Source organism: Papio anubis, chromosome X (assembly GCF_008728515.1).
Source record: "Papio anubis isolate 15944 chromosome X, Panubis1.0, whole genome shotgun sequence".
Lineage (NCBI taxonomy): Eukaryota > Metazoa > Chordata > Mammalia > Primates > Cercopithecidae > Papio > Papio anubis.
In genome coordinates this window covers 129,792,148-129,814,042 of record NC_044996.1, presented here as the reverse complement: position 1 = coordinate 129,814,042, position 21,895 = coordinate 129,792,148, and the positions used below count along the sequence as shown (strand labels likewise).

General features: G+C 41.6%; 1 protein-coding gene across 13 annotated transcripts in view; it reads left to right on the top strand.

Moving 5' to 3' along the window:
- Positions 1-21,895, top strand: part of CA5B (carbonic anhydrase 5B) — a 110,857-nt gene that overhangs the window by 86,536 nt on the left and 2,426 nt on the right. For 12 of the 13 annotated variants that reach the window (XM_017954100.3, XM_017954098.3, XM_017954099.3 and 9 more), the window contains 5 exons: positions 4,883-5,080; positions 12,848-12,966; positions 14,655-14,750; positions 15,916-15,978; positions 17,064-17,219. In XM_017954100.3, coding sequence (XP_017809589.2) covers positions 4,883-5,080; positions 12,848-12,966; positions 14,655-14,750; positions 15,916-15,978; positions 17,064-17,219 — 632 coding nt within the window. The remainder of the gene's footprint in view (positions 1-4,882; positions 5,081-12,847; positions 12,967-14,654; positions 14,751-15,915; positions 15,979-17,063; positions 17,220-21,895) is intronic. The other variant, XM_017954103.3, reaches the window with a different exon arrangement.

Here is a 21,895-nt window from a genome sequence, read left to right as displayed (position 1 = left end):
TCACCATGTTGGCCAGGCGGGTCTTGAACTCCTGACCTCAGGTGATCCGCCTGCCTCAGCCTCCCAAAGTGCTAGGATTACAGGCTGAGCCACTTCCAGTCAACACCTTCTTAATAACAGTGTGTCTTTGTTAACATAAACCACAGTTGATAAAATCGCTGTCTGTTTATTTCATTTTCCCTATACAAGAAGAACCTGAAAATGAAGCTTCTGTTAAACCCTTAATCATCACCCCATTATCTTTAGGTCTTGGGCGGTGTGCTCGTGGGCCAGAGTTATGCCCGAGCACTCTCTTATAATATGATCACTTCATATTATAATTTTTTAATCATAGCACTCCGATTTTTCTTTCATGACATTTATTACATGGGTGCAGTTACAATTATATGCATATGTGTCTAATTATCTGCCTTCCTCACTGCTCTGTGAGCCAGCTGGCTTTCGGTGAGTACTTGTGGATGGAATAAGATGAGACGCGTCACTGGGAAGATTTGTGCTATGGTGTGAATGTAGGCGTCTCCTCAAAATTTAGCCAGGCAGCAGTGGCTTGCACCTGTATTTTTTTTTTTAATAATTTAAATAATTTCTTATTTTTGAGGTAAAATATGAGCAACTACCAGGAAATTGTTTTGATCTCATTTTTCCTTAAATAGAGGAAAAGGAGGGGAGTAGGAGAGAACAAAAGTGTCAGTTTATCTTTAGCAAAACAAGCCGTTGGCAAAAAATTGGCTTCAGTAAGGGGACAGTGGCCAAGGACCCCCTCCCTACACAGTAAGTTGGATGGTCTAACCTAGATGGTGTAGTTTAGTAAAGAAGGAGGTGGGTAGGAGGAAAGAAAACCTGGAAGCTGAACTTGTAAACTGAAGGGTAGAAATTGATCGTCTCATTATGGTCATTAAAGAGCAATTGCAGGAATAGGCCCAGTTTTCTTGGGCTGGTATTTGCATGAGTGTGAGTGTTGATACTTCCCATTTCATGAATGAGATGGGGAACAATGAAGGGTGACCAAGGCATCATCTTAGGTACCTAATCACTCCAGTTCTTCCCTAGTCTTCACAGGAGACCCTCATTGAATGGCTTTGAAGAGTGTGAATTCTCAAATTATCAACCACAGTCTGAGTGTCTCAGAGGGGAAGGTGCATAGTCTCTTTTTGTCAGGAATCTTTAAAAACAGAATCAGGGCCTTTCAAGGGCTTTTTAGAAGTTTAAAAATTAACACAATTTGAATCATTTTTCAGATCGTTTGAATCCTTGCAAATCTTTTGAATTTGAGCTTTTTTCCCCCTAACAATGGCAGTTGGATATGTTACAGGGCATATGTTTATTTTATTTTTTATTTTTGCCTTTAAAGGAGATGTTTATTCATCATGCATATGAATCCAAGTGTTTGGGTGGATATAACAGAACCAAATGTAACAGAAATTTAAGATCATCTTTCCCTCTAAGATGAAAAATATATGATATTTTACTGGATAAAATTACTAAACATTTTTAGACCCTGAGGTTGTATATTTTATGATGTTGGCTGCTGCATAGTTGCTATGATTGCTTTTTCAAATTGTTAATTTCTTTCTTTTTAAAAATGTCCATTTTTATTTTACATTCAGGGGTTACATATGCAGATTTGTTACATGGGTATATTGCATGGTGATGAGGTTGGGCTTCTATTGATCCTGTCACCCAGATAGTGAACATAGTACCTAATAGGATGTTTTCCAGAAGGGCATATGTTTAATAAGATACCACAGGGCAAAAAAAACGAGGAAGATGTGGCTCCTGCCCACAAGGAATTTGCATTCTAATTAGAGTATGACAGTATAGCCCAGATTCTGTTTCAGATGTGCCAGTTCATGTGCATTTTCCATTTTAGATTTCTGAAACAGAAACTTCTTGTTCTTTAAAGTTCTTGTTCTTCACAAGTTGTTTTATACTAAGGAAAGAAAAACACACACACACACACACAGAACATTGGGTTCAGATCTCTCCAGAAATGAGAGTACTGCATTATATGAAGAAATAGAAAGAGAAGAATATTATGAGTTTGCATGCACCTTTTATCTTTAGACCAGGGTTTCTCAACTTTGGCACTATTGGCTTTTGGATCAGAATGGTTTTCTTCTGGGAGCCCATCCTGTGCATTGTAGGATGTTTAGCAGCATCTCTGGCCTCTAACCACTAGATGTCACTAGCACGCTCTCCCAGTTTTGCCATCCGAAAATGTCTCCAGACATTGCCAAATGTTTTTGGGGGACTAGGTATTCTCTCTGTTAAAACCACTGGTTTGGAAGGCACTCTCCCGGGAGGCTCTTTTGATGCTGTATTGCTGGAGCACTTTTATAAATAAAACAAAACAAAACACTAAGACACAAAGGTTAAGATACTGATTTACGGTCAGGCACAGTGGTTCACGCCTGTAATCCCAGCACTTTGGGAGGCCGAGGTGGGTGGATCACTTGAGACCAGGAGTTCAAGTCCAGCCTGGCCAACATGGCGAAACCCCATCTCTACTAAAAATACACAAAAGTTAGCCGGGTGTGGTGGCATGCCTGCTGTGTGGTTACTCAGGAGGCTGAGGCAGGAGAATGCAGCTTGGGCAGGGAGGCAGAGGTTGCAGTGAGCCAAGATCATGCCACTGCACTCCAGCCTGGGAGACAGAGCAAGACTCCATCTTAAAAAAAAAAAAGAGATTGACTTCCAGCTTTCAGTAATTACCGAAGGAAGAGGATTATCTGCTCTGTCAGAGTAAACCAGGGGCAGGTTTCTGCTTTTTATGGAAATAGGAGGATGATGCTGCCACTGTGGAGGATTGACAGAGTAACAAAACAACTACCTTAGTCTCATCCCTTTTTAGTTCAGTCTTGCTCTGTCACTCAGGCTGGAGTGTGAGTGGCGCAATCTCGGCTCTGCAGCCGCCTCCATCTCCGAGGTTCAAGCAATTCTCCACCTGCCTCCCATCCAATAACTGGAAGGACTACAGGCGTGCCACCATACCAAGCTATTTTTGTATTTTTTACATAGAGGCGAGGGTTTCACCCAGCGTCTTGATCTCCTGACCGTGATCTGCCAAAGTGCTGGGATTACCAGTGAGCCACGTGACCAGTCTCATCCTTATTCTTGAGTGGTAGGGCGGAATGGGTCTGGTGTGTTCCTCTCGTCCCATCTTCTCTGGGCCAGTGTCCTCCATGGTCATTAGTTCTCATCATGGGGTCTCGGCGAGGTGGTCGGTATGGGCAGTCTTGATGCTTGTCGGGGTTTGCGGGGGCCTGGTGTGACTCTGTGGAGGACAGTCGGCGTCAGCAGTAATATTTCCGGTTAGCGCCATGGGGATGGTGTATTACACCTTAATAGATAATCTCCCACATCCCTGTGACACTCGACCCCCAGGGACCTTAGCAATGCCGATGTTCTACCCAGGTTTTGCAGGATGGCTGCCTGGTCCTCAGAGTTTGCTTACATAGGAGGTGAACTCAACTCAGCATGCACAGTTATGTGGGGCGAGCATCTTACAGGATGCAGGCTATGCAAACCTTGATTTCTACCAGCCAACCAATTAAACACTGACAATACTGATTGAATGTTTCCTTTCCCAAAGTTCTCCCATTTCCTTTTTTGAAAATAAATCTGTTATTGAAGATTGAATTAATTTGTCTTTGTATTTAAAGCCACTTTGGGGAGTTGGGGCTTGGGAAATTCTCAATGAAGAAAAGAAACTCATTTATGAATACCCTATTTCCACATGGCACTAAACTCCATGCATTATGCTGTGATCACAGCACAGATTGCACTTGGTTTAGGTGAGCTTAGTAGGCAGACTGAGATGTGTTGGTTTTGCGAGTTGCCAAAATGCTATTCCTCTGCCAGGTGCTCTCTGACCTATCTTTATCCTCTACTTTTGTCTATCGATTAAACCCCTAAGTGGCTGTATTGGTCAGGGTTCTCCAGAAGCAGAATCAATAAGGTATATAGATAGAGAGATAGATGAGCGGGAATTTATTAGTGGCAATTGCTCACACGATTATAGAGGCTGAGAAGTTCCATCTGCAAGCCAGAGACCCTGAGATACTGGTAGTATGGGACAGTCCAAGGCAAAGGCCTCAGAACCAGGGAAGCTGATGGTATACCTATCAGTCTGAGGCCAAATGCCTGAGAACTCAGAGAGGTGCTGGTGTTAGTTCTGGAGTCCAAAGGCTGGGAAGCCTGTAGCTGTTACCCAAGGTCAGGAGCAGAAGAGTGTATCCAAGATCCAGCAGATAGATGGGCACATTCAGTTTTTCCATGTTTTTGTTCTCTCTGGACCCCCAGCAGTTTGGATGATAACTGCCCACATTGAGGGCGAATCTTTCCCACCTAGTCCACTCAGAATTACATGCTGGTCTCCTCTGTAAACACCCCCAGAGACACACCCCAAAATAATGCTTTACCAGGCTTCTAGGTATTCTTTAATCTAGTCAAGTCAACACCTAAAAGTAACTATCACAGTGGCTAATTCCTAAGGCTTTTAGTTTCCATTAGCCCTGACAGGTTCTCCAGAAGTACAGTAGACAGGCTTTGTTTTCTTTTTTTCTTTTGAGACATGGTTTGGGTCTGTCGCCCAGGCTGGAGTGCAGTGGTGCTCACAACAGCCTTGACCTCCTGGGCTCAAGCAATCCTCCCACTTTAGCCTCCCTGGTAGCTAGGACTACAGGTGTGTACCACCATGCCTGGATAATTTTTTTTGTATATTTTGTAGAGACAGGGTTTCACCGTGTTTCCTAGGCTGGTCTCGAACTCCTGGCCTCAAGTGATCCACCCGCCTTACCTTCCCAAAGTGCTGGGATTATAGGAGTGAGCCACCACACTCGGTCCAACAGTCTTGATAATAGCCTGACCTGCTTTCTCCTAGTGCATCCACTCTGGGAGAGCGTGGACCTGGTTCCCGGGGGTGATCGACAGTCACCCATCAACATTCGGTGGAGGGACAGTGTTTATGATCCTGGCTTAAAACCGCTCACCATCTCTTATGACCCAGCCACCTGCCTCCACATCTGGAATAATGGGTACTCTTTCCTCGTGGAATTTGAAGATTCTACAGATAAATCAGGTGAGGGCAAGATCTGGTGGTCTTGTAAGGAGTTAAAGAAACAGTGTCATGTTAACACGGACACATCAAATTCTCGCCATGACAGTATTGACCTCTTTGTTAGCAATGGCAAGGAACTCATTGATCTTAACTTTTTGAATGTGTGAAAAAAATTCCTTCTAGTTTTTATGCGTATTTTCTTCAACTAGTATAGGTAGTATTTTTAATTAATAAATTTATCTCTCTCTCTCTATGTATAGATTTACAATTGGTATAGAGCATAGGTGTGAAATGGAAGTTTTGCCAGAAATTTATTTTGTATGTGTATATTGAATATGTACTAATTTTTTCCTTTGCTTGTTGACTTTACGAGAACTTTTACATTAAACAGTAACACTGTTTAATCAGATTTAATTTAGCAGATTACAATACACTTGAAATGGGGCCAAAAGAATAGTCACGTGTGCATTAGGTTGCAAAGACTAGTCATATATTAGAGAAATGGAAATTATGATCTGGTAATTTTGTTAAATAAACAGTGTTACCTACCTAGTTTAAAAGAACACTTTAAAAGAGTTTTTCGGGGCCGGGTGCGGTGGTTCAAGCCTGTAATCCCAGCACTCTGGGAGGCTGAGACGGGTGGATCACGAGGTCAGGAGATCGAGACCATCCTGGCTAACACAGTGAAACCCCATCTCTCACTAAAACACAAAACCAGCCGGGCGCAGGTGGCAGGCCTGTAGTCCCAGCTACTTGGGAGGCTGAGGCAGGAGAATGGCTGAACTCCAGGAGTTTTGCTTGCAGTGAGCCTAGAACCCCGCCACTGCACTCCAGCCTGGGTAACAGAGCTTGGTGACTCCGGCCTCAAAAAGAAAAAAAGAGTTTTTCAAATTCAACATTAGTGCTGATTTTGAATCTTTCTTTAACCTTCCTGGATATAAACTAATGTGAATGATTTCAAAGTTTACCTGAAACTTCTTAGTGTCTGTGGAAGATAGAAGGTGGCTAATTTTGTGAAGATTTATTTTCCCTTTTTTTGTTGTTGTTTGCGTGTTTGTTTTACTGCATTTGATGATGTCAAATAGTCCAAATTAGTCTCAAAATAATTATTATTCGAAATAGTTTAAAGTAGTCATCAACCAGTGGTAATTTTGCCAACTTTCCCCCATACCCCTCCATATCCCTCACTCCCCACTGCAGGATCCAAAGGCGTTTTTGGTTGTCACAACTTGGGAAACAAAATTGGCATCTAGTGTGTCAAAGTCAGGGATGCCGCTAAAGATCCTGCAGTGCACCAGATAACCTTAACGAAGAGTTATCTAGCCTCCAGTATCAATAGAGCTAAAACTGAGAAATCTTGATCTCAAGGAAACTTGTTTTCTCTCATGAATGTTAGGAAATGAGTCCATAAAAATGATAATGAGGCCAGGAGCGGTGACTTACGCCTGTAATCTCAGCACTTTGGGAGGTCGAGGTGGGCGGATTGCCTGAGCTCAGGAGTTCGAGATCACCCTGGGCAACATGGTGAAACCCCGTCTTTACTGAAATACAAAACATTAGCCAGGTGTGGTGGCGCATGCCTGTAATCCCAGCTACTTGGGAGGCTGAGACAGGAGAATTACTTGAACCCGGTAGGCGGAGTTTGCAGTGAGCCAAGATCGCACCACTGCACACCAGCCTGGTGTTAGAGTGAGACTCTGTCTCAAAAAAAAAAAAAAAAAAAAAAAAAAAGTAAATATTCACTCTTGCATTTATTCTGGCTCTGAGTCTCAATTGTGTCTTTATTTTCTTTGTATTTTGCTAGTCGTGCTCTGATACTTAGACCTGGCACTCTGGCCCAACTACATACAGACTGCTCCTCCAATGGGCTTAATCTGTCTCTGGTTTTCTCCCTTCTGATGTATTTCTCTGCTATGATTCAGAAGGTATTTGAGTCTGTCTTTAAGAGTTTAGGTGTCTCCATGTCCCCAACTTTCCTTTCTTCTCCATGGTATGACACAGCCCCCAAACCATGAACATCTTACTTTCATATCTCAAAGTAGGAAATTCTTTTTCCTCCCAGATTCATGGGCATCTTTCTTCCCCCCTTTTTTTGCATAGTTATTTATTTAAATTTTATATCTGTGAATTCACAGGTTGATGTGTTTCATTATATTGTTTCTAACTCTCTTAAAGTAACTTACTATATAAGTAAAAGCTTCTTGTACCATGTAAAACCATCTCGTGTGCCATCAGCGGTATATGTACCATGCTTTGGGAAACATTGTTTAAGGCCATCTGGGTCTGTTGGTGGAACAGCTAGAGAAGGGAGGAATAAAAAAGATAAGAAAGAAAAATGATATTGATGTATGTTCTTTTAAAATATATTTAGTGGGTATAAGTTTAGTTTAGTTTTGTTACATGGATATATTGTGTAGTGGTGAAGTCTGGGCTTTTAGTATACCCATCATCACGCATCTTTCTTAATTTCCCCAAAACTCTAGAGTGTGCCCCCTTCTCAACTGGAAGCCCATAATATTACCTTGTTTATACGGATTCCAGAAATCTTCAAAACAACAAGCTAAATTCCTGTATTTTGGATGACTATCTGGCACTCTGGTGAGCTCTACTTGTCCCCTTGCGGCTCTACCATTATCCCTGCCAGATGTAAACTAATGGGCAGACCCAGTCTATAGGATACCAACTCTGATCCATTTACTCTGCATGCATAGCAATCCTTTTGAATTCTCAACCCCATCTAGGGCCCTAGCAGCCTGCTTTCTTCTGGGGATCCTTTGTATTGGTCAGCTTTCTAAAGCCCTTGACAGTATAGGGACTCTCTGTTGCCAATATATCATTGCTTCGTTGAGTTGGAAGTCTTAGAAAGTTGCTTAATGAGTTTCTTAACCAAGTGACTTGAGCCCAAGAACTTTTAGAGCAAATAGCTATTTTATTTTTTAGTCCTGTCTTTTTCTTTTGAACAACAGATTCTAGAATTCTTTTTTTTTTTTTTTTTTTTTTTTGAGGCAGGGTCTCACTCTGTTGCCCAGGCTGGTGTGCAGCTCCCTGCAGCCTCAACCTCCTGGTCTCAAGCAATCCTCCCACCTCAGTCTCCTGAGTTGCTGGGACTACAAGCGTGGACTACATGTGCCACCACGCTTGGCTAATTTTTTTGTTTGTTTGTTTTTGTTTTTGAGATGGAGTTTTGCTCTTGTTGCCCAGGTTGGAGTGCAGTGACGTGATCTCGGCTCACTGCAACCTCTGCCTCCCGGGTTCAAGTGATTCTCCCACCTCAGCCTCCTGAGTAGCTGGGATTACAGGCGCCTGCCGCTACACCCTGCTAATTTTTGGTATTTGTAGTAGAGACAGGGTTTCACCATGTTGGCCAGGCTGGTCTCAAACTCCTGACCTCAGGTGATCCACCCCCCGGCCTCCCAAAGTGCTGGGATTATAGGCGTGAGCCACTGCACCTGGCCCCTTCTTTCTTTCTTTCTTTCTTTCGTGGTGGTGTCTGACTCTGTTGCCCAGGCTGGAGTGCAGTGGTGTGATCTTGGCTCACTGCCACCTTCACCTCCTGAGTTCAAGCAATTCTCCCACCTCAGCCTCCTGAGTAGCTGGGATTACAGGCACATGCCATCATGCCCGGCTAATTTTTGTATTTTAGTAGAGACGGGTTTCACCATGTTGGCCAGGCTGGTCTCAAACTCCTGACCTCAAGTGATCTGCCCACCTTGGCCTCCCAAAGTGCTGAGATTATAGGCGTGAGCCACTGTGCCTGGCCCTGGCTAATTTTTGTATTTTTTGTAGAGATGGAGTTTCACTGTGTTGCCCAGACTGGTCTTGGATTCCTGAGATCAAGTGATCCTCCCACCTCGGCCTCCCGAAGTGCTTGGATTACAGGTGTGAGCCACCAATCCAGGCCTCAAGAATTCTTATCTATCCATTTGCATGAGTAATCTGAGATGGCAAGTCATCCACGTTTTTGTCATAATAGCTTCTTTTTAGATACCTACAAACCCAACCGACTAATTCACCCCTTGACTATGTCTTCCCTAGGTGTGTCAATCACACACTTACAAAATATGCAAGAAAAATTGTAGAGAGTTTGCTAATATTTTTCTTGTTTGGTTGGAAAGAACTAAAACTGATAGCCCTTTTAAATTATGCTTTAATAATTATTTTCTTTAAGATAGCATCAATTTTTAGTAATTGCCTAACTTTCTCTCTCTCTCTCTCTCTCCCCACCTTTCAGTGACTGCCTCTTATTTCCTGCTTATTCTTCATTGCTATTTCTCCATGTTGTTGCAAATCAATAGCATGCAAAGAGGAAAAAAAGAGTGAATGAACATAAAAAATAAAAAGTGAAAGAAAGCAAAGACATTCTAGAAACAAAGAAAGGCAAGAAACAATTCTAGAAAAGTAAAAACCTAATAAATATCGATGTCTATAAATTTCAAAGAAAAAACCCTAAGAGATGCTGCCACAGTGTGCTTTATGAGGATTGGAATAAAGTGCAAGGAAAAGGAGCTGGGGAAGGTATGTGACAAAAACATCATACCAGTCCTTTTGGGATGCAGCTAAAGCAGTGCTTAGAGGGAAATTTATAGATGAAAATGCCTATAATAGAGAAGAACTTGCTCAAGTCAGTATCTCAGCTTTCCACCTTAAGAAACTAGAAAAAGAAGAACAAACTAAACCCAAAAGCAAGTAGAGAGAAGGACATAATAAAGAACGAGCAGAGATCAATGAAATCAAAAGTTGGTTCTTTGGGAAGATCAACAAAGTTGACAAACTTTTAATTGGGGGAGACCAAGAGAAAAATAAAAGACAGAAGACTCAAATTACTAAACTCTGGAATGAAAAAGAGGACAACATGACCTACCTTAATAGGATTATAAGAGAAGGTATGTGAACATCTCATACCGCAGTCCTCTGCTGGGCGTTATTTAGTATTTGGTTCCCCTGAGTAGGACACTGTTACTGATTTGAATGAGTGCATATAAGAGAGTCGAAATACTGTGGGGAAGGGCACTAAATTATCCCTGGATGATCCCTGTCAATTATCATGTCCTCTGGAATTCCTCTTATTGGCACTGTCTACAGGCATTAAAGAGATGGAGAGGTGAGTGCCTTTGTTCTCCTCCTCAGGGTGCTTCCTGCTCCATCCTGCTTCATCCTGCTTCCCTGACTTTACACTCCTCTGGGGCAGTGCCAGTGAACCTAGTAAGAATGCTTTCACAAACATTTTAAGTTCTCCTTCCTTGTTTTGGTCCTACATTTACTTTAAAACACATGTACACAGTTTAAAACACACATACACAGTTTAAAACACATGTACGCAGTTTAAAACACACATACAGTTGAATGACTTTTTAAAGGAAATTTACAAGAGTTGTGCAACCATCACTATAATCTAATTTTAAAACATTTCCATCACCCCAGAAGCATTCCTCGTGTCCATTTCCTGCATTTGCTTTTATCTATATGGGTTCTATGTATTTCCTTTCTCTTCACCATCTCTTGCTGTGTCAGCTCCTTCTCTTTCACGTTGAAAAGCAAAAGGAGGGAGTGAATATTACAGATTGCTTACTACCAGCCAGACTCTCTGCTGAATGTTTTATATTTGTCATGTAATTTTTTACAAGTTTAATCCTTTCTCAGAGCATGGAAAGAGTAAAATATCAGGCCAAGCATGGTGGCTTATGCCTGTAATCCCAGTGCTTTGGGAGGCTGAAGTGGGTGGATCACTTGAGGTCAGGAGTTCGAGACCAGCATGACCAACATGGTGAAACCCCTTCTCTACCAAAATGCAAAAATCAGTCGGGCATGGTGGCACACATCTGTAATTCCAGCTTCTCAGGGAGGCTGAGGCAGGAGAATCGCTTGAACCTGGGAGTTGGAGGTTGCAGTGTGGCGAGATTGTGCCACTGCACTCCAGCCTGGGCAACAGAGTGAGACTCTGTCTCAAAAAAATAAAAAAATAAAAGAAGAAAATATCAACCTCAAATACATAAGTATATATTTATTTGTTATGTGTTATGACTGCTCTGCTTTCCAATTCACTATCTTCTGTCTACCTGCCCCATTTCTTTGTTTCTTTCCTGTTTTTCTGTAGAGACTGGGTCTCACTATGTTTTTCAGGCTGGTCTCAAACTCCTGGCCTCAAGTGGTCCTCCCACCTTGGCCTCCCAGAGTGCTAGGATTATAGGTGTGAGCCACTGCTGGGCCTGCCCCATTTCTTGATGACTATATTTCCTTATTTCCTGCATTCATCTGCCCCACCCAACCCCACTTTTTTCCTTTAATCTTTCTGAGGTTACCAGTGACATCCCAATTAACTAGCCTGACAGCTGCGATTACAGGCATGAGCCACTGCGCCCAGCCAAAAACGTCTTATCTGGGTCAGGTGCAACCGCCTGTAATCCCAGCACTTTGGGAGGCTGAGATGGGTGGATCTCTTGAGCTTAGGAGTTCGAGACAAGCCTGAGCAACATGGCAAAACACCATTTCTACCAAAAAAAAAAAAAAAAAAAAAATTAGCCTGGCATGGTGGTGCACACCTGTAGTCCCAGCTACTCAGGAGACTGAGGTAGGAGAATGGCTTGAGCCCAGGAGGAAGAGGTTGCAGTGAACTGACATTGTGCCACTGCACTCCAGCCTGGGCGACAGAGTAAGACCCCATTTCAAAACAAACAAACAAAAAAAACACTTGTCAATATTTTGCCTATAATATATTGGGTGTGTGTGTGTGTGTGTGTGTGTGTGTGTTTGAGACAGAGTCTCGGTCTGTCACTCAGGCTGGTGTGCAGTGGCACGATCTCGGCTCATCACAACCTCCGCCTCCTGGGTTCAAGTGATTCTTGTGCCTCAGCCACCTGAGTAGCTGGGACTACAGGCATGGGCCACCACGCCCAGCTAATTTTTTTTTTTTTTTGTATTTTTAGTAGAGATGGGGTTTCACCATGTTGGCCAGGCTGGTCTCAAATTCCTGACCTCAGATGAGCCACCCACCTCAGCCTCCCAAAGTGCTGGGATTGCAGGTGTGAGCCACCAGGCCCGGCCAGTGTGTTTTTTCAGTTGACATATTTGTATATATTTACCTGGTACAATGTAATCTTTTGATATATGTATGCATGGTGGAATGATTATATCAAGCAATGAAAATATTCATCACCTCACATGCTTACCATTTTTTTTTTGTAGTGAGAAAATCTACGGTTACTCTTTTAGTAATTTTGAAATGTGCAATACATTATTATCAAGTATGGTCACCATGCTGTGCAATAAATCTTGAAAACATATTCTTCCTAACTGAAACTTTGTACCTTTTGACCAACATTTCCCAGGTGATCGTTTTTGACTTGCAAATTTCCTATTCTATTTCAATGAAAGGGAAAGCAACACTAGTATCTTAAAAAATTGAAAAACAAAGTGTCTGTGCATAAAAAAAGAAGGATCCCTTTATCCCCATATTTCAGTCATGTTGGATAAATATGCTGAGAGAAATTTGCATTTTATTGCACACAAAAGAAAACTGGACACAATAATATAGGATATAAAATTAAGTCAAGAATTGGCCTTTAACAATTGTTTGTAGCTTGTTATGTAGTTAAATCTTTATGTTATTTGGTCTTGTCCTTATACGTGCATTGACTTCATGAAAATCAAATGTATAATCACTTGTATGTAATTCAGTGTAATCCATTTAACACAGTTCACGTGGAGGGTCCACTGGAGATTTGGCCTTTCACCCACATTTCCCCACTGCACAAATAACTCTTCTCTGAATTGTTGGATGTGCCATTTTAGTGATCAAGGGAGGACCCCTGGAACACAACTACCGATTGAAGCAGTTCCATTTTCACTGGGGGGCCATCGATGCCTGGGGTTCTGAGCACACCGTGGACAGCAAATGCTTCCCAGCAGAGGTATGTTGAGAAGGTCAGGAACAGTGACAACTGTAGAGAAGTGGGGATAATTCTGAACTTTTAGTTGTAAGAAATTAGCAGAAAGAATCAGGTGATTCCTATAAATGCTAAATAGCTTTCTCAGGCAGTTTTGATCATTCTCAGCTAAGACATGTAAACATGTTAACTTCTCTCATCTCAAATAATATAGTTGAAATGAACCTTAAGATCCTGAAACTGAATTCTTCTGGAATTCGAAGGTGGACTCAAATAGTAGCCCAAAGTAATAACCCAGGGAACATTGGGGAGCCACAGGTCGAATTAATGCAAGTTTGCGGTGGTGGGAGCCTAAATGAAGGCTGTGGCAATAGAAATAGAGAAAAGGAGCAAGATTTATCAAGCGTTTCGGAAATTAAAGCAAGAGGACTTGAAGGTGGGGTTCTCTTCAGGATAGGAGAAGGCAAAGTTAACCATGATTTTGTGGTGTCTCACTTGGGAGGCTGGGTGATAATGCATTCATAACTGGTGGATGAGGAATAATTTATAGGGAAATAAAGGGAGATTTTAAGGAAATAGAATTTCTTCTTACAACTTTTTTCCTAATTCAGTTGTAAATGTTATGTAAAAAATAAAAACACATTTAAAAATTTATTTTATATTTGTTTCATTTTATTTTGTTTTGTGAGACAGGGTCTCACTCTGTCACCCAGGCTGGAGTGCAGTGGCACAATCACGGTTCACTGCAGCCTCAACCTTAAGCAATCCTCCCACCTCAGACAACAGGCGCACACCACCATGCCCTGCTAATTTTTTTTTTTTTTTTTTTTTTGAGACGGAGTCTCGCTCTGTCGCCCAGGCTGGAGTGCAGTGGCATAATCTCAGCTCACTGCGAGCTCCGCCTCCCGGGTTCACTCCATTCTCCTGTCTCAGCCTCCCAAGTAGCTGGAACTACAGGTGCCCACCACCACGCCTGGCTACTTTTTCGTATTTTTAGTAGACACAGGGTTTCACCGTGTTAGCCAGGCTGGTCTCGATTTCCTGACCTCGTAATCCACCCGCCTCGGCCTCCCAAAGTGCTGGGATGACAGGCGTGAGCCACCGCGCCCGGCCTGCCCTGCTAATTTTTAAATTTTTTGGTAGAGACAGGGTTTCGCTATGTTGTCCAGGCTGGTCTCAAACTCCTGGGTTCAAGTGATTCTCCCACCTTGGCCTCCCAAAATGCTGAGATTACAGGTGTGAGCCACCACACCCAGCCTAAAAGCACATTTTAAATGGTTATTCCTTGAAGAAAAAGTTTGTCTTTAACTCCTACGTAATTTCCATATGGAGGATCTATTTCTCTCAATATAAACATCATCCCTCCTGTAGATGCAAGTGGATTTTGAATATTGGTATTTCATGCAACTCAAGATGGGACTGGACAGATGTTGATTTGCTCACTGAAGTGTCACTTTGTTATATGAATTTTCTATTTTTCTCCCCAAATAAATCCCTTCATTCTAAAATAATATTAATTGCTGCTCTTGCCTAAATTTCTCCCTGATCTTTGTTTCTGTCTCATCTTGCGCCATGTTGTCATATGCTTTTCTTGGTGGCTTTACTTTGGGTGAAGAAATGTGTTTAAATGTCGTAGGTTGACTGAGGCTGTGGGTTTATTCTGGAGAGAGTCTGTGTAGTCATGGGTTAACCCTCTTTCCATGGTGTTTCAGCTGCACCTAGTGCATTGGAATGCAGTCAAATTTGAAAACTTTGAGGATGCAGCACTGGAAGAAAATGGTTTGGCCGTGATAGGAGTATTTTTAAAGGTAAAACATTTCACCAACTTTAAATGATGTGTTGTATTCTAGAATGGAAAAATAGAACATTATAATATTGTTATTTACTTTAAGAATATTGGGATCCATACATTGGTAAGATAAATAGTGCTTGAAATACAGGATTGTACGACCAGGCGTGGCAGCTCACGCCTGTAATCCCAGCACTTTGGGAGGCTGAGGCAGGTGGATCACGAGGTCAGGAGTTCGAGACCAGCCTGGCCAACATCGTGACAACCCATCTCTACTAAAAATACAAAAAAATTAGCCAGGCGTGGTGGTGGGCGCCTGTAATCCCAGCTACTTGGGAGGCTGAGGCAAGGAGAATCACTTGAACCTGGGAGACGGAGGTTGCAGTGAGCTGAGATTGTACCACTGCACTCCAGCCTGGTGACAGAGTGAGACTCCGTCCCAAAAAAAAAAAAAAGAAAGAAATACAGGATTGTTAAGAATATATTTTAGGCCCAGGCACAGTGGCTTATGCCTGTAATCCCAGCACTTTGGGAGGCTGAGGCAGGCAGATCACTTGAGGTCAGGAGTTAGAGACCAGCCTGGTTTCCATGGGGAAATTCTATTTCTACTAAAAATACAAAAATTAGCCGGGCATGGTGGTGTGCACCTATAATCCCAGCTACTCGGGAGGCTGAGGCAGGAGGATTGCTTGAGCCTGGGAGGTGGAGGCTGCAGTAAGCCGAGATTGTGCCACTGCACTCCGGCCTGGGCAACAGAGAGAGACTCCATCCCCTGCACCACCAAAAAAAAATATATATTTTGAATGGTATAAAAATGCACAGCCCAATAGAGTGGTCACAAGCCACATGTGGCAACTGAGCACTTGAAATGTGGCTACTGCAATTGTGGAACCATTTTTCATTTTATTTAATTTTAATTCCAATTTAAGAACTTATACTTAAACGAAGCAGGGGGCACCTTTCTCTGTAGGCATGCTGACCTTGTCAGCAAACAGCCTGCTCATGTGTTCTCTAATTTAATTCAGTAATGTTTATAAAATTATAAATTACAAGTTTAAGTGTAATTTCAGTCATGCAGTTTGTTTTTATGTAATCACCAGTTAGTTAATTTTAATTCACATTCTGTTAGTTTCTACAGTGAGATGTCCATTGTTTGTAATATTTTCTTATTTGTTGTTCTTTAGCTAGGCAAACATCATAAAGAGCTACAGAAATTAGTGGATACTTTGCCGTCAATAAAGCATAAGGTACTATTTGTTTTCCATAATTACTTGAAATGTACTTTTATGTTTCAGTCTCAGAGTGGAGACATTACCAAGGCACTTTGAATTGGGAAGTTTAATTACGTGAACTGTATTGAGTCTTAGAAGAAAACTGTCATTTATGATTCCAGGGGACAGAAGTCATGATTCTGTGGGTAGGCAGTGAGCTTTTTGGTTTTGCCGCGGTGCTGCTGAGGACTTGGGGACTCAGAAACATATTGCTGTCCCCTCCTCTGTTCCTGACACCAGCTCCTTCTAAGTCCTTGTGAACATACCCAGAGCAGCCTTCTTGTCTGTAACTGTCATCTCACAGGCAGGGAGCAGAGAGCAGTTCTACAGAAACTTGCCTTGTCCAGCTGGAAAGAACAATGACCCACATCCTTCAGGTCGGATGCCTTTGTCTAGTCCCCCAATATTAATTCTTCAATATTCAGAATCTCAAAGGGCTGCTCTGTGGAGGCCCATATATTCTCCTTCTCCCTCTCATCCCCCACTGTATCCCTCTGGTCCCCACCTCTTTCCCTCTCCTTTCCTCTCTGGAAGCCCATATATTATCTCCCCCCATCCCCCACTCTCTCCTTCTGGTCCCTACCTCTTTCCCTCTCCTCTCTTCTCCTCTCCTCTCCATTTTCCTCTTTTTCCCTCTCTTTCCTTTCAGTCCAGGTTTCTGGCTCCTCCTGATCTGCATTTCTTCCTAAAAGGACAAGTCTCAGTTAGCCTTTCTTGAAAATGCAAAGCCTCCTTCTTTATGCAATGGCCGCTGTCTGAAACCTCTCAACAAAACTCAGAGGAGACTACCTGATATAACCTCACTAGAATTGAGAGATCAAATGGTTTTGGCTGTTTTCCTACTGTGGAATATAAAAAATACACAGTTAATTGCAGAAACAAAGCCTGGACATGATTCCATCCTAAGCAGCGATTCTTCAGGAAGCTGCCCAGAAAGGCCCGGAGCTCCTCTGGACCACTGCTCATCTCCAGATACTCCCTGAGAACCATCACCTCGTTGTCCGATTCCTGAGTGGTTTTCACCACTAAATAATGACTCAGTTATCTCTTCTCTTGGTCAGGACACCCTTGTGGAATTTGGGTCATTTGATCCTTCCTGCCTGATGCCTACCTGCCCAGATTACTGGACCTACTCAGGGTCTCTGACTACCCCACCCCTCTCCGAGTCTGTCACCTGGATCATTAAGAAGCAACCAGTAGAGGTTGATCACGATCAGGTATGTTCTCTCCACAATTTCAATCTAAGGAAATCCTTGTCTGCCCATTTAAAACAAGGCTGGGCTCAGACTGTGGCATCAGTTTTAACATCTTGTAATGCTTATACATTTCTCTTGAAGTGTACCAACGTCTTGTCTCAGTTTGGACATGAATTTGGGGATGTTTCAAATTAACCAGAGAGAAGAGTTAAAACACAGAAGAACATAAGCTTTTTACATCTATATTTGACAATTACATATGTCTTCTTATGCCTTGTGTATTTTATATATAAATATTAAACTCTACAAAATCAAGACCCTTTTAAAAGAAAGAGTGAAGGCTGGAAATGAATGTGTTCAGAAGTCTTTAAAATCCTTAAGGGAATTCTACTATAGAATCTCAGAATCAATATAGAATTCAACAGTGTTTGTCCAGAAACTTTAATGTAAGTTCGTTTTTTGAACTTGGGTTCTGTTTTTCCCTTAGAAACTAAGCCTAAGTAGTAGTTACTATGCAAACACTCAAAATCCTGTATAATGTATAATGTAACTAAACTACAATAATATTTACTCATACTTGTTTTATGGGATTTTTATTGATTACAAAGCATTTTCATAAGAGAAAAAGCTTCCAGATTCTTTTTATGAAGCCAGCATAACTGATACCAACACTCACCAAAGATTGGAACCCCCTCTAAAGAATATAAAAGAAAAAAAAAGCTAAAAAGAAAGTATTAGAAACAGAATCCAGCAGATTCATCAGAAGAAATAGACACTTTGTCCAAGTAGCTTTTAGTCCAGTAATACGAGAATGGTTCATTGTTAAGAATGATATTAATATAATTCATTCTATCAGTGGATCTAAATAGAAAAATCATATTATCATTTCCATGGAAGTTAAAAAGACATTTGTAGGCCGGGCGCGGTGGCTCAAGCCTGTAATCCCAGCACTTTGGGAGGCCGAGACGGGCGGATCACGAGGTCAGGAGATCGAGACCATCCTGGCTAACACAGTGAAACCCCGTCTCTACTAAAAAATACAAAAAAAATAGCCGGGCGAGGTGGCGGGCGCCTGTAGTCCCAGCTATAGGGAGGCTGAGGCAGGAGAATGGCGTAAACCTGGGAGGCGGAGCTTGCAGTGAGCTGAGATCCGGCCACTGCACTCCAGCCTGGGCGACAGTGCGAGACTCCCTCTCAAAAAAAAAAAAAAAAAAAAGACATTTGTAAAAATCACCATTCTGTTTTTGAAAATTTTTAATAAAACAGAGCTGAATAGAGACTTCCCTATCTTGATAAAAGGGATTGATCTCAGTTCAAAAGCAAATAATATGTTTTGAATGGAAAGGATTGTTACTGTATTAAGTTTTATATTAAGTTATTCATTCTGGAAGTAGCCAGTGCAGTTAGACCGGAAAATAAAAAATAAATTAGAGAAACAATAAAAAACTACTACAAAAATCAGAGATAATTTGGTAATCAGTGGAATACAATATTAATTTCTAGAAATCAATACATTTGACATACATAAATCACAATCAGTTAAAAGATATGATATAAAGATATAATGTAAGAAGGGCTCCTATTTATAATGGAAACAAAAATATAAAATACTTTGGAATAATTTTTTTGTAGTCCCAGCTATTTTGAGACGGAGTCTCGCTCTGTCGCCCAGGCTGGAGTGCTGTGGCCGGGTCTCAGCTCACTGCAAGCTCCGCCTCCCGGGTTCCCGCCATTCTCCTGCCTCAGCCTCCCGAGTAGCTGGGACTACAGGCGCCCGCCACCTCGCCCGCCTAGTTTTTTGTATTTTTTTAGTAGAGACGGGGTTTCACGGTGTTAGCCAGGATGGTCTCGATCTCCTGACCTCGTGATCCGCCCGTCTCGGCCTCCCAAAGTGCTGGGATTACAGGCTTGAGCCACCGCGCCCGGCCCTTTGGAATAATTTTAACAAGGAAAGTTAATAAGAAAACTTAAAATGTTCCTGGACGATACAAAAGAAGGCTTGAATTAATAAAGTTAACACATTATAGGATCAAAAGACATAAAGACACCTTTTTTGTCATAAATTACAACCTAAGTTGTCATTCTCCATGACTTGTTTATTCACCATAAATTTAATGTGTTCCCAATAAACATGCCAATAGGATTTTTAAATCGATATGCTATTTCTAAACTCATGAATAAAGACAAACACATAAATAGCCAGGGAAAATTCTAGAAAAATATGGGATAATTAGACTCACAAGGTTATAAAGCCTCAATAATTAAATAGCATGTTACTGGCACATGGATAAAGAGATCTATCGAGGGAAGTATATTAGCATTCTCCATAGAAACAGAACCAATAGGATAGATATTGTATTAGTCCATTTTCACACCGCTATAAAGAACTACCTGAGACTGGGTAATTTATGAAGAAAGGATGTTTAATTGACTCATAGTTCCACAGGCTTAACAGGAAGCATGACTGGGAGGCCTCAGGAAACTTAAAATCATGGCGGAAGGCAAAAGGGAAGCAAGGACCTTCTTCATGTGGTGGCAGGAGAGAGAGAGAGAGATGGGGGAAGTGCCACACACTTTTAAACCATCAGATCTCGTGAGAACTCTTTCACTATCATGAGAACAGTGAGGAGGAAATCCACCTCCATGATCCCCTCCCCTGACACAGGGGGATTATAATTGAACGTGGGATTTGGGTAGGGACACAGGGCCAAACCATACCAGATATAGATAAAGATTAAAAAAATTAAGAAAGACAAAGTTGATAAAGTTAGATAAATAACCCTATAAAGGTTAAGTAACCTTAACTCTATAACCCTATAAAGGTAAATGAAGAAAAAGATAGATAAAGTTTTATCATAAGGGATTGGCCATGTGATTATGGAGACTACGAAGTCTTACAATCTGCCATCTGCAAGCTGGAGACCCAGGAAAGACAGTGGTGTAGTTCAAAGGCCTGAGAGCTGGAGAGCTGATAATGTAGATTTCTATCTTGGTCTGAAAGCCTGAGAACCAGGAGCTCCGAAGAAAGGAGACAATTGATGTTCTAGCTCAGGCAACCAGAGCAAATTCAACCTTCCTCTGCCTTTTTGTTCTATTCAGACCCTCAATTTATTGGATGATTCCCATCCACTTTGGGAAGGGCCATTCTCTTTACTGAGTCCACCAATTCAAATCCTAGTCTCCTCCAGAAACACCTTCATAGACATACGTAGGCATAGTATTTAACCTGTCTGTGCATCCCATGGCCCAATCAAGTTGACACATAAAATTAACCATCACAGGAAGAAAATAATAATTTCAGAAATATGTCCAAATACATATGAGAATTTATTTTATGATAAATATAGCATCTCAACTCAGTTGGCAGGAAAGATAGAGTATTCGGTAAATGCTGTTGAGGAACAATTGAGCAGGCATTTGGGGGAAAAAATTGGATCCACCATGCAGACCTTACACAAGAATACATTCCAGATATATACCACCATAAAAGTACTAGGATAAGCATAGGAAAATCCTTTTATGCCTGCAAATGTATAGGCTTTGTGGCCTGTACATTTAGTCTGTTTCTATTCTTTGGATTAAAAAATTGACATATTTCCTCAACTTATTTTCATTCTAGAAAAACGAATGGACATAACATTGAAAAACAAAGTAAATACATCAGAGGGTCAGTGGCCCATGTGAGGACTTTGTAAATATAATTTCAACGAAATTTTAAAATTTATTTTTCAATTATATAATTTAAAATTTTATTTTGTATTTTCTGGTCTAACTGTACTGGCTACTTCCAGAATGTAATTTAATATAAAACTTATGTTAACCCTGAAAATTTAGTAAGGAAAACAATGCTAGCTGTCATCTATAATATTACTCTAGTTGCCTATAATTTTACCACTATCATTGTTTGGGGAAATCCTTCTGGTGTCTTGTGTATCCAGATGCACGTAAGTCCTTCTGGTCTTTTATCTATATAAATATACACAATTTTTGTATGAAAATGAAATCATTCTGTACATACCATTTTGCTGCTCTTTTCAAACTCAGTGATGCCTGGAACTTTTTTTTTTTTTTTTTTTTTTTAAGACAATCTCTAGCTGTTGCCTGGGCTGGAGTGTAGTGACGCGATCTCGGCTCACTGCAGCCTCTGCCCCCCGGGTTCAAGCAATTCTCCTGCCTCAGCCTCCCGAGTAGCTGGGATTACAGGCGCCCGCCACCACACCCAGCTAATTTTTTGTATTTTTAGTAGAGATGAGGTTTCACTATGTTGGCCAGGCTGATCTGAAACTCCTGACCTCGTGATCCACCCGCCTCAGCCTCCCAAAGTGCTGGGATTACAGGCATGAGCCACCGCACGCGGCCGCATGGAACATTTTATAGATAATGAACATCTTCGGTATTTTTAAGGACTGTATACTAGTTCATTTCATAGATAGATGTCATTTATCTTTGATACTTAGACTATTTCTAATCTTCTGCAATTAGCTGAATAAAAAGAAACATTAACTGCTTGTACAGCTTCCTAATTAGTGAGGGCTTTTGTGTGATTTGCCGCTGTGTGATAAACATTGCTTGTTTTCAGTCCTAGTTCTGCCTCTTCAGCTCTATTTGCCCTGAAGCCTTTGTTGCAAATGACTCTTCACTTGCTTGTCTACTGTGCCCCAGGCTGTCTTCTCAGTTTGAATGAGGGGAATGTGAAT